Source organism: Barbus barbus (genome assembly GCF_936440315.1).
Source record: "Barbus barbus genome assembly, chromosome: 10".
Taxonomy (NCBI): Eukaryota; Metazoa; Chordata; class Actinopteri; order Cypriniformes; family Cyprinidae; genus Barbus; species Barbus barbus.
The window spans coordinates 9,345,188-9,358,389 of NC_136738.1; the positions used below are offsets into that span (position 1 = coordinate 9,345,188).

At 36.0% G+C, this 13,202-nt stretch overlaps 1 protein-coding gene across 1 annotated transcript in view; it reads right to left on the reverse strand.

Annotated features, from left to right (window-relative positions):
- LOC306875696 (myosin-IIIb-like) overlaps positions 1-13,202 on the reverse strand; it is a 98,265-nt gene that overhangs the window by 41,245 nt on the left and 43,818 nt on the right. Inside the window, exons 16-21 of the mRNA XM_079426379.1 lie at positions 12,875-12,986; positions 10,790-10,952; positions 9,787-9,867; positions 6,486-6,540; positions 4,074-4,125; positions 2,787-2,919 (exon numbers count right to left, since the gene is read on the reverse strand). Coding sequence (XP_079282505.1) covers positions 2,787-2,919; positions 4,074-4,125; positions 6,486-6,540; positions 9,787-9,867; positions 10,790-10,952; positions 12,875-12,986 — 596 coding nt within the window. The remainder of the gene's footprint in view (positions 1-2,786; positions 2,920-4,073; positions 4,126-6,485; positions 6,541-9,786; positions 9,868-10,789; positions 10,953-12,874; positions 12,987-13,202) is intronic.

The window sequence follows — 13,202 nt, forward strand, 5'->3', positions numbered from 1 at the left end:
TAGCATTTGCGACCATCAATAGCCAAGTAGATAGATTATATGAATTTGTAGATATACTCTACAAATAATATATACACAGCATACAGTATGTGGCTATTCTACAGTTTTGTTTTATATACATACCAACAGCGGGTCTATTGTTTGGCAGTTTCGATTTTATGATGATAAATTGCACAAAGGTGGAGCTAGATTGGAGGACAGATGCTGGAAGTTACAAGCATTGTGAGAAGTAAATTGTGCTTATATTCTTGCTTAATTGATCAAATTAATAGGCTCTTTGCCTCCTTCCTAATTTTCAATTGTAGTTCCATTTTTTTTCTTTGCACTCAAGTAATCTTAGACAATAATCAAACACAATCTTCCCTCTCTCAAGTAGCTTTTGGATTCATTGTGGCATTTCGTAAACTGGTTTACTTCAAAAATGAAACTGATACAAATCTTCATCATTCAAAAGAACTTCCCAGAAGTCCCTACATGGCATTTTTCCTGTGTTAAGATTGTATTCAAATAAATCCTTAAATATCGATTTATTTTAAATCATTGTTCTTGTTTCTGTTGATTCAGTAGTTCAAGTTTAATGCTGAATTTCCATAATTGAAATCTTATGTATACCAGGTGCACACTACCTCCAGAAAACCAATAATTGACACAAAATTGTATAAATAATAATCATAAAATGAATCATTAAGAGTAACATTGTACCAGAAGAGACTCTGAGTGTGTTTTTCTGCGTTAGTGTCATCTCCAGTGTACTGTGTGTGTGTGTGTGTGTTTCAGACAGACAGGATGAGCGGGGTCACCTGTTCTCAGTCTCACAGAGTTAGCGCGGCTGTCTAACCCAGGCATGCTGTGGTGATCTGACAGTAATCCGGAGCCACTGCAGAGCCGAGTGTGTGTTACATTATCTGTCTTAATCCGGTAATCCGCGGACACACGGCTAATCTCAATCCCACCCCCACACACACCTTCCTCACTAATCACTCTAATGATGGACCCCCGGCAACTGATCCCAGTAGCACCGCCTCTCCCGCCCCTGATTGACACACCTTCCCTCTCTCTCCACACACACACACACACACACACTCCTCCTAGGCAGCTCTCATTAATGGAATTCACAGCCCAGGGCAAAACACAAAGCAAACATTTGTTCAGCAAACGTGTGTTTTGGTCTCTGTGTCACTGTAACTGTGAGCGTTTAAAAGAGTCACTGGCGTGTGTGAGTCTTTGATGTGATTGGTGTGATTTTTAAAAAGCCTCAACACACACCTCTCATCCACTGTCTGGCCTGAAACTAAAAGCTCAGCCAAACCATAAGCTGATATGACAGGACACAAGAATGAGAGAGAGGAAAAAGCAGGTACTTCTGGTATTAAAGGAATAGTTTAGCCAGAAAATGAAGATTCTGTCATAATTTATTCACCTTTATGTACTTACAAACCTGCATGACTTTCGTTCTTGCGTGGAACATAAAAAAAGAGATTTAGCAGAATGCTTGTGCTGCTCATTCATGTCAAACTTCAAAACTTCACCATAAAGTAGTTCATATGACTTGTGATCCATACTAAAGCTTTGTTTAAGGAAGTAGTTGTTGATTTTCTGTATTTCTGGAAAATAATATTAAGGGAAAAAAGGCAAATTAAGTATAATTTAAAAGTGTTCATTCATTTTTCTTAACACACTTAAGTACACTTTTAAAAGTGCATTTTGTAATAATGCCTAATTAAAAGTTTTACTTTAAAGCACATTTAAAAAAAAAAAAACATTTTCTTTGTCACACTTTTAAAGTTCACCTATTTTTGATGTTTTAACATACTAAAGCACATGTAAAGTGTATTGTATTGTTACTCAATATTATATTTAAAATGAATATATTTCAATGTACTAAACTACACCTTTATTATTACAAATGTGAAATGGCAAATATATTTAAATACATCATAATAGAAATTAAATTCAACTATATTTTAGTTTATCACAAAGGCTTCAGCAGCACACTTTAAACATTTTTCAAAGACAATATAAATAATTACGAAATTGTGTGATACAAGTACATACAAGTGGGTGAAAATAGAACTCTTAAACTATTTTAAAAAACAGTTTAAATTAGAAATGTTAAACTATAAGACATTTTCATTTAATTCATTCAGTTCACACTTAGCACTCTTAGTATATTTGGTTAAACTTTATTTTAAGGTGTCCTTGTTACAGTGTAATTATACATTTAAGTACTGAGTAATATTAATTAACTACTTACTCTATGGATAGGGTCTGGCTTAGGGATACTTGCACACAATTATGCATAATTTATTGTTATTATAACAGTAAGCACATGTAAAGTGTGTGACAAGGACACCTTAAAATAGTGTTACCATAAATTATTTTAAAGTATGTTAATTCCATAATAAATACAGTTTTTAAAACTATACTAGAGTCTGCTTCTTTTTCACAAGGGACTTCAAACTTGGCATTAAGACGTGTTGTGCAGGATTGGATTTCATTGATGCCTTATCTCATGTGTCATGTCACAGATCCAATTTTGAAAGTACATTTATAGTATTTTTGTCCTTGACAACTGGTCACACTTTCATTTTATGGAAAAAGAAGCAGTTTAATTGTTCCAAAAGTAAATCTGGAAGAACAACAGGGAGAGTAAATGTTGGGTAATTTGTGTGTCTTTGTTTTTGTTCATTATATATGTCCTCATGTGTTTGTGCATACAGACTATGGGAATGTTGCAGCAACAGACGTACACACACGTGTGTATATATGTGTGTGTGTGGACTCACCCAGCTTGCTCAGTGCCGGTCGCTGCTGCAGCCCATCTTTCTCTTTGCTGTCACTCCATTTGTCTGTTTTCAGCACAGACGCGTCACCGGAGCTGTCCTCTCTGCTGCCCACGTCGGCTCTGACAGACACATCCTGAGAAGAAACGTGCACACGCACACACACACACATACACCCACGTCAACAGAAAACACATCAGGAAACAAAGCGAACAAATACAAACAAGCACATCATAATGAATTAAACAGCAGCGGGTCTTTTGTGTGAATTAATTGAAGTGATTTATTAAGAGCAAGCTGGTTTGGAGCATCCATTAACACACTGTGTTTGGCAACAGTAAGTGCTAATGCATTGGTACCAGAGCGCTCCCTCTCTTTCTCTCTCGTCACGCTCGCTTCATTGTAATGCAGGAAATAACGGAGGCCGTCCTCGCAGACTTCCACACACACATTTAATTTTATCTTTGAATAAAAGAGCTATAGGAAAGAATTAATCTGCTTAACATTTCTAAGTACACCCTCCAAAGGAGCGGACCGTTTTAATCTTACATATGCTCAGCAGAGTTACTGGCAAAAACTGTACGTTTTCTTCATCTCATCCTTTCAACATCAAATGGCGAGCAGCAAAAATTGGATCAGACTTCAAAGCTCAGCGATGTGCTCCAAGTCACAGAGTGGCTCTACTATTTCACATATTGAATTCGAGTAGGATATCAAAGTCCTAGCAAAGAACCTCAGGTCTTTACTGGAAAAAAGGGGCTCCAACATCTGTAGAGAGAGCAGCAAAAAGACAAATCACCTCAGGGAGAAGTCAGCGTTTACTCTCTACCACGCTTTTCCAGCCTTTTGATTCACTCCTTCTCTCTCTACCTCCCTGGGTTCCTCGCTTTCTCTCTCTCTCTCAGCGGAGAAGTGAATTCTCTGTGAGGGAACTGTCTCTTTTGTTTCAAGGACTGTGCTGTTTGATCTGAGGGTTGCTCCGTGTAATATTCACTGCAGTTAGGTGACAGCAGAGTTCACATTAACATGAGCCGTATCAGATGTGCAATTAAAGGACTAGCTCGTTTGAAAATGAAAATTCTGTCAATGTTTACTTAATGTTGTTTCAAACCTGTGTATTTGGAGGATGATCGTGCTGCATTATTCTATAGTATAAAAGCATAAAGTGACCAAGGGCAAAAGGACAGGAAGCACCATAAAAGCAGGGGAAACATTTATGGTGCAGTTCTGCAAACTGTCTCTTTTGTGTTTAAAATTATACAAATACTTTAAGGAATGATGATATCTGACCTTTTCATCTGAGCGGTGACTGGTGGAGGATCTTCTTTCAGGTGTGGGTTGTCTGAGGAGAAAAGTAATCATAAAAAAATCATTATTCCTCACAAACTGCAAGTTTAAGATTTCCGTAATTCTGAGAAAACAATTTTGTTTAATATGAGATGAAGTCACTGATATCAGATGACTGCATTACTGCAACACTTATATTGTGAGTATTCTGGTTTACATCACTCCATTGTAAACATCTGCTCTAAAATCAATATGAGGCATTGAGTGGCCTATGAAATCTAGTCTGATTCTATGAACCAGAATTGAATGGACCAGAAGAAAGTTCCAGAACAGCTCATGTTTTCCAGCACCAGGTCCAGCTGCTTCCTCTCATTAAGCTCTATAGGTCCTTGTGTATTTATTCTGTTATTCCATCCCATTATTCTTAGTTCACATGTTGTAGGTTTTCATTATATATTGTGCTGTTCGTAACAATGCTGTGTATAACAGTTTCTTGGGAAAATTTTTTTTTCTCATATTTCAGAAGCCATCTCAATAATGCTTTACACTGTGCACAGATTTGCCAAGACATTTGACAAAGATTTCAATGCAAACTCAATTATTTAAAATGAACCAAAAATGAAAAACTTTCTTTCTTTCTTTATTTCTTTCTTTCTTTCTTTCTTTCTTTCTTTCTTTCTTTCTCTTTCTTTTCTGTTGTTTGGACCCTAACGCACTTAAAAATATATTTTTTTTGTTCCACAGATGGAAGAAAGTCATACATGTTTGAAAGAACATGACGATGAGTAAATGATAATTACAGAATTTTTAGTTCACACCAAGTAAGATTTCTATAATGATAAAGACACCGCTACTATAACGATAATGGCACATAGGAACAATATTGCTGGAATCACCTCAGAATTTTTTTTTCCAGTTGATAAACAATACAAACACTGGCAGCCTGCTTTGAAGAGCTTTAGCACTTAAAATGACAAAACTGCAGCACATGGTTATAACAAACAATGCTGTGGACGATTATATAGTTATTGTAATAGTTATCATTCTTGGTGTGAACAGGCCTTTATATTTTTACACATTGTATGTCAAAATTAAGTCAATTATTTGTTTAAAAAAATAGCTATGTATAATAGCTTCACAGCAAATATTTGTCAGGCCATAAGCCTCCTGAGCTATGAAAAAGCGACTGAAAATATCAATGTCAATATTAATGACATCATCATCCAGTTTGTCACAGTCACCAACCATGACATAACTGTTTAGTGCAGTAACTTTGATGAACATGTATTGATTAAAGGCACACACACACACACACACACACACACACACACACACCTGCTCCTGTCAGCTAATGAGCATGTAGGTAAGTTTATGAACTTTACAAGGGAAAATTGGGCCAGTTGATGTCAAAATAAATCTATAACGCTTCTCTCCAGCCCTGATGAAACAGAATAGCAAAGTGTGAGGTTTGAAGTTTCACCACTGAGACTTCTGATATAAACAAGCATTGAGAATCCCCGTCTGATAACACACACACACACACACACACATAAACACTCACCCATAACACTCTCAGATGTGGGAGGGCGGATGAAAATTTTGGATTTTATGAAATTTATTAAAATGAGTTATGATATGATTGTCAGGATTCTCTCTGCTGCATAGGTCTAAAAAATAATATGTCTCTGTACTATAAATCACTAAACCTAGGGCATAGCTCATTGGCTCGTTTTAATTAATTAGGAATGAAAATTAGGATTTGCATTCTTTTAAAAAGGCAAAATTTTAAATTATGTTTCAAAAAGTGTCTAGTGCACATCCTTTTACACCTTGAGCTGTGGAGGGCAGTGGATTATTGAGTGCAGTTTATGTCATTTCTAAAAAAAACAAACCAAACCCAAACAAGACCAGGCAAGACAAAAGAAGACAAAAAAAAAAAAACCAAAAAAAAAAAAAACCAAGACAAGACAAGACAAAACAAATACAAGTTTCATTTTGTGCATGTTTCTTCTTAACTTTTTTTGCACTCAACTTTTCTTGGATTGCTTTTTTTTAAATAATGAGCTGATAGTTAGTTGAGTTGATAGTTAGCATTTTAGCATTTTGTTGTAGACTGACTTGCATTCAGCACTGCAACATTATCTGTCAGAAACAGAACCTGTAGTCAAAGGTCAAAGACGATCATCTACTAGTGTTTATTCACAGAGAGCATGTGTGTGCGAGTGGATTGTCACTCAAGAGTTGTGACTTAACGAAGGTGAATTCAATGATTGCACACACTAACACAACATCACTGGGATGGTCTGTAGGGGACCTACTGTATAGAACAAACAGATACCTAAACACACAATCAGGCAAAAATACACTATGATAACATACAAAGGAAACAAACACAATGAACACACCCTCACTCACCCAGTCCATTGTTGACTCTGTTTGTAGTCTTTCCTGACTCTATAGCCTCTGTATGCTGTAAAACATATTCACACGATCAAACAATGAATAAAATAACATGAATCTGATTATAAATCGGATTGCTTAGAAATGTAATAGCACGCCAATTGAGGGCTCTGTAGTATGAAAGGTGCTCTAGCAAAGTTTAATATAGGGTGGGTTTGTCCAAATCACTAAAACTAAGTTTGAGGAATGATAATGTTTGAAAACTCCATTAATAAAAAATGCCACAAATTAGTATGACTAATAGCATATTTTGCTTTTTGGTTGTATCAAATGTAATGTAAAAGTGTCCTACTTGTATACACTGATTCAGATAAATCATTTTCTTTGATCAGACACACTAAGTGAATATTCAGGATAAAAACACAATGAGCTCTGAGTGAGCAATTAGTACTTTATCACTCATACAAATGAGTGTAAACCTCATAACACATGAGATCAGCAGCAAAGCAGCAATTTATTCCACTTTCAATGAGACGCCCAATTAAAACTCACAAAACTTTAGCTTTAATCAGAGCAGACCAGGGTGTGAACACAGGCCTGTAAACTCAAACACACAAACCACTAGAAACAGTGTGGGAGTGGGTAGTTTGTCATGTGTTATGGTGGGAGTTCAGATGTAAATTCATTAAGGAGTGTGTTTCCTGTACACAACATAACTTGCTGCTTAACCACGGCAGTACTATGCATCGTAGTAGAAACTAACTAGCTATGTGTCACCTGAGGAGTACCTCACTATTTTTGTTCCACGTCGTTTAGTTTTATTTGATTTTGATGTATCTCGGGTTTCCTCATGTCACAGTCCAGGACTCCCTTACACATTTACACACCTGCATACACCTCAAAAACACTGCTGACTGTTGACACACTTATATATAAATGAGATGAAAGACACAGAATGTGCTGCATGATGGCTTGCTTACTGTGCCCTAGAACATGATCTATGTAGGTCCATATCATACTAATAACAAAGTATGCTCCCAACCACTTGGGATGCTGTGTGTGAATGTTTGTCGGATTTATGGTTTTGGGAAACAACAAATTGTTAAACTATGTTGGTAATAACAGAGCATTCATACAGCTAACAATACTTTTGGGAAATACAACCCAGGATGCAAGTTATTGAGAACACTGCTTGAACACTTTGCATCACATATCATAATTATATTGTATGCATAAAAACCTTATGTTTTGAACATGAGTAATTTTAACAACAATTATAATACATTATAATATTTGTGACTAGAACTTGTAAGAATATGGTGGTTAATAACACGAGGAACACCATGTCACATCCACTCAAGTTATAATGGATTATAGTTCTCCTAGCTATAAATCTCATATCTCAAACTTTTTAGGATCTGCACAGTATCTTATTACATTTTATTAGTGTTCTTTTAGCGTGAAGTGAGAAATGCAAAGTCTTCTTGTAATAATCCAAATGGCTTTATACTAATTTTATTTTTAAATGGTCTTTGTCTACTTTAAGTAAAGTAACATTAGATAAGTATCAAGTGTATGAACAATCACTCCTAGCAATCACTGAGAATCGGACCCTATACTAAAGTGTTACCTATCTTTCCTATAATTCAATATAATTCTAAACAATCTTTCAGCTTTGGTTGTGCAAGAACCTCAAAACAGAATGTTCACCAATAATTTCCTATAGATATCCTATGGATATAGATCTCCAATCCATACTCCTACAGATATTCTATGGATATAGAAAACATTTCCTCTTCTCTCGTTGTTTAATTTGCATACTGTGCTCAGCATATTCTCAGCCTATGGATCTCAACTGTTTGAAAGAGGAGTGTTTGTTTTAGAAATGCTAATGCGGCCCACCTCAAAGTGGATACACACACCTCTACATGGCTCTGAACATGTGGCCGAGCACCGCGCCACCTGCACCAGCAGACACATTGCGAGTACAGAGCCAGAGAGAGACGTCTGCCAAAAAGGGGAATTTAAGTACTCCAGAAGAGGAGAGGAGAACAATAGCACCACTCCTCCGTCTCCTTCCTCCCCCTGGACCCCTGCCTCCGCCCCTCCCCCCTCACGCCCTCAGAAGACGCGCCCCGAGAAGGTTAATATGCGCGCTTTGATCTCCGTCAGGCCACACAGAGTAAGAATTCATTTACATTTCAGATGAGAAGGGTGACAGTATAAAAAGCCATCTTGTTTCTGGTATGTGAGAGTCTTTAATGGGCCGGGAATGTGAGAGAGGAAGTGGCAGGGAACCCCCAGCACCCCCCATCCCTCTCTCTATCGCTCTCTCTCTCTTCTCCTCTGCTTCCTGCACTGGGAAACAGATGAAAGCAAAGAGAGAAGCTCAAAATGCAGCATTCTACTGAAACATGGGGACCAAATGCTGTGACCCAAACTTGCAGAAGAGACGCTGGCTTCACACATTATTAATTTAGCAGCACTGGTTCATGGGATTGTTTGTTGAGATAAAAAAAAGGTACTTTGAGAAAATGCTAAAGTTTATGATTGGAAGAAAAAAAATGCAAGTTTGGAAATATTTGGAAAGACAGAAAGAAAAGCTTTTTCTTTCTTATTTTTCCAAATGCTTCAGTCAGCTTTATAATTATATTTATTTTGTTTAATTACACTAATTTTCAAATGTTTGGGGTCAGTATGATTTTTTAATGTTTCCAAATTAATATTTTATATTTATTATTATCATTGTGCCGTTTAATCTTTTATATGGAAACTGTGATATATTTTTTTGGTTCATTAGTAGAAAGTTCAAAAGAACAGAATTTATTTGAAAAATATTTGAAATATTTTGTAACATTATAAATGGTCACTGTCACTTTTGATCAATTGAATGCACTCTTGCTAAATAAACATTAATTTCTTAAAAATTAATAAATAAAAAAAAATCTTACAAACCCAAACCTTTGAATGTTGTCTAATGTATAATATTAAATATTAATAATATAAATATTTAAATATTCAGTGTCTTTTGAGTCAAAAACATTTATTTCATTTTGCAGTGTTGTTCTTGTTTGATTTTCATAATTTCTATTATACTTTATTTTGCACTTTTTCCTTGTTTGCAGTTCAGATGCAATAGCATTACAAATGAGTGTTGTTTGTCATGCCAATCAATCACACTACACTGAAACTGAGAGACACAGAGAGAAAAAATAAAGAAAATGAAAGTAAAGAGTAGAATTTCTCCAGGGAATATTTCCACATTATTGTGATATTAGTTTGATTTGAGTTGCACAGAGCATTCAGAGATGTGTACCTGACTGGATCCGTACCGCAGCCTGCTCACGCCCTCTCTTTATCTGCTTCAGATTCTGACGGGCCACATAACCCCTCCAGGCTACACAGAGACACAAAGAAAGCCATGAGGGGATTAAAACACAACATACTTGTTTATAGTAGCAAACAATTTCTAGTATTCATCACAGCAGTGTAATACAAACGGAAATCAACAATAAGGATTTTGTTTTACTAGTATTACAGATTTATACTTACAGCATTCTCACTGGATAAACAGTCACACATATAAACTGTGTTTATTTTTGAGGTCAGTAAAATTCTAAATTAAAAGAAATGAATACTTTTATTCAGCATTAAACTGATCAAGAGTGACATTTTTTAAAATATTTATTTTTCAAATAAATGATGTTCTGTTTCCCTGAACAGAACCCTGTTTCCACAAAAATATTAAGCAACACAACTCATTTCAACATTAGAATTTTCTAGAGCATCAAATCAGCATATTAGATTGATTTCTGAAGGATGATGTGACATTGAAGACTGGAGTTATGATGCTGAAAATGCAGGTAAGCATCACAAGAATCAATTGCATTTTAAAATATATTACAATAGAAGACAGTTCATTGATTTTTTAACCAAATAAATGCAGCTTTTGTGAGCAAAAACATAAGTTTTACCAACCCCAAAATTTGGAACAATAGTCTATTTAAAGCAAGTTATTAAATTATAAACACTAGTTTGCTGTAAAATGACATACAGTATAGTGCAGCCTATTTTTGTTTAGAATTTTCCATTCATTCATTCATTCATTCCATTCATTTTGTCCTTGAAATTTCAACAAATTTCCTCTTTTATATTAGACAGATATATAACATTATTTTGGTTGCAGAAATAAATCATCACACATGATCAACAAACGTGAAATGCAGTGATCCTCTTAAACTAGCCTCAGACCATCCTCACTTTTGAGCCCTGCACATGCATCTATCAGTCATTTGGTAATGAATCTGGGTTGCAAGAACCTGACTGTATGATAATCGCTCCATTGTTGCGTTTTTCTCTCTCTTTTCGGTACCGCCGAGCTCCCAGCCAGCCTTTGGTGTAGGCCTGCATCAACACCACCCGCGCGATCACCTCCCGCAACATCAGATTGAGCTGCTCCACGTGATAGTACTTCAGAAACACCTGCAAGACACAAACACACATCTATGCAGATACAGGGAAGCATGCTCATACCTCACAATAAAAACAGCAACTTTATGTGTCTCAAAATCATCAAGGGGTTCAGGTTGAAAAAGGACACTTTGAACTTTTTCTTTTTTTTTCAAAGTTGCAGATGCCAACCATCTGGTGAATTAGATTCACAGATAACTACCTTATCTTCTCAGACAGACAGACGTGAGAGTGAGCGATTGTGAAAGAATGTGAGGAAAGGAACCATGACCTTGCTGTATAAACACTTTTTCTGGAAGCATTGGTCTGACAGAAATGCACTAAAGGAGAAAGCTTTTCTGTGCTATTAAAGGTAAATTAATAAATTACATATATCTATAGTAGACATCCTACTTAACCATCTCTGGGGCACAAAGTCAGACATATATAGCGCTTGTTTAGTAAGTTTGGTCAATGTCCAGAGCTCTTCCTGCCTGATCCACAGCTCTATGCATTTTCTAGTGGACATTTTAACGGCTGTTATGAGCAGCACAATAATAAAAGCCTATGATAAATGTGGAATGTTAGTCACAGTAATATGGATGCAATATGGAGCACGATTTTAAACTAATACATTTTGACGTTTACATCACATAACCAGATCCATATGTATGGATTTTCTGATGTAGTAAACTTGCTCAGCAGCACACCTGGTACAACACGATGCAGCGTGCCTTGTAGAAGCAAGAAAGCATATTTATTTCACACTATCGGTTAGGTTTAACGGCAGGGTTTGGTGTACGTGGTTTAGTGTAGGTGGCTATTTTCAATTTTAGCACCAGACAGTAAACTCTTCATCTCTGTGATATGTACAACAACAAACAAAATTAAATGTTGACAGATTTATGTTAATCATAAATCAGTTTCGGAGAAAACTTGCACCAATGACTGAACATTTCACTTTGAAAATGTCATGAAAATGTGCAAGAAGCAACGTAATATCATTTTGCAGAAATGTCATCAGACACATTTTTTTTTCCCATTTAGCCACGGGTTGCTGTTATTGCTGCCAAATGTGCTTTAAGTAATGATAATTCAGTTTTTCTTCAGCAAAGTTAACACAAATCTGGCTTTGGGGTTTGAATACTTTTTTTTTACTCACTGTATATCTGGTTTCGACAGCCCACCAGGAAATCCTATTGCATCCTATGGCTAGTCAATCCCAACTGCTACTAATACTAATGTTCCTATGCATTGGTTGTTTTATATATTCTTGTGTGATTTATTAACATGTATGACCTGCCTGAACCTTAGTTTTTTTAGTATATTCACTAATGTTTTTAGTTGTCTTCCTACAATAGGCCTGTGTCTGTATTCAATGAATGTCTTGGCAATATTGTATGAAAAATGGTGGTACTAAAGTGGTACTAAACGATCACTATAGCTGCGTCCCATATGACGTACTATAGACTATGCACTTACAGAATATACTTATGCACGTACTCCATGGTCTAGTGAATGAATTATAATGTTATATTGTTATTCATAATCAGAGTCTAATAACCCCTCCCCCTCAACTACATAATTTGAGCTGCGACAGTTGAGTGCATGAAGTGTTCAACATTAAACACTTTGTTTTTTGGGGGGGGTTTTTCTTGGTTATTTAAGTGCATCATTTGGTTATTTAAGGGGCACTTTTTCTTTTTGGAATTTTCAGTGTGAACACTCTACTGACACTATTTATACTACAAAACAGCAAATAAGTATGCAATAAGTATGCAAAGTGAGACGCACCTTATGTTCATGAACTGAGGATAAAATTTACTGGTAGTACCATAGTACTTTTGGTACTTTTTGTTGTTTTGCAAAACAACACACAAAATTTAAGAACACTGATGAAAAAATTATGAACAGAAAATGAACAACATTTTTCAAGAGGATGATGATAACTGTACCTTGGTCTTGCCCAGGACCCAGTTGTCCAGTTTGGCTCTCTGCAGTATGATGGTGGCGTTCTCTCTACTGCCCTCCGGCATTTGATGGGCACGAAAGGCCAGATAGTAATACCTACAGGAAATCAAAATGATCAGACTCTCATTACACAAGTCAAAAGGATAAATGTACAGTGCTAAGCACACTTACAGAGGTTTCTTTTTAAGTTCAAACATTCATCTTTTCATATTTTCATCTTTCACATTTATCTATCTTTCATTTATCTTTTGATGCTTAAAATACCATTGACAGAAGTAAAAAACTAAATGAACTATGCCACAGTCTTCAACA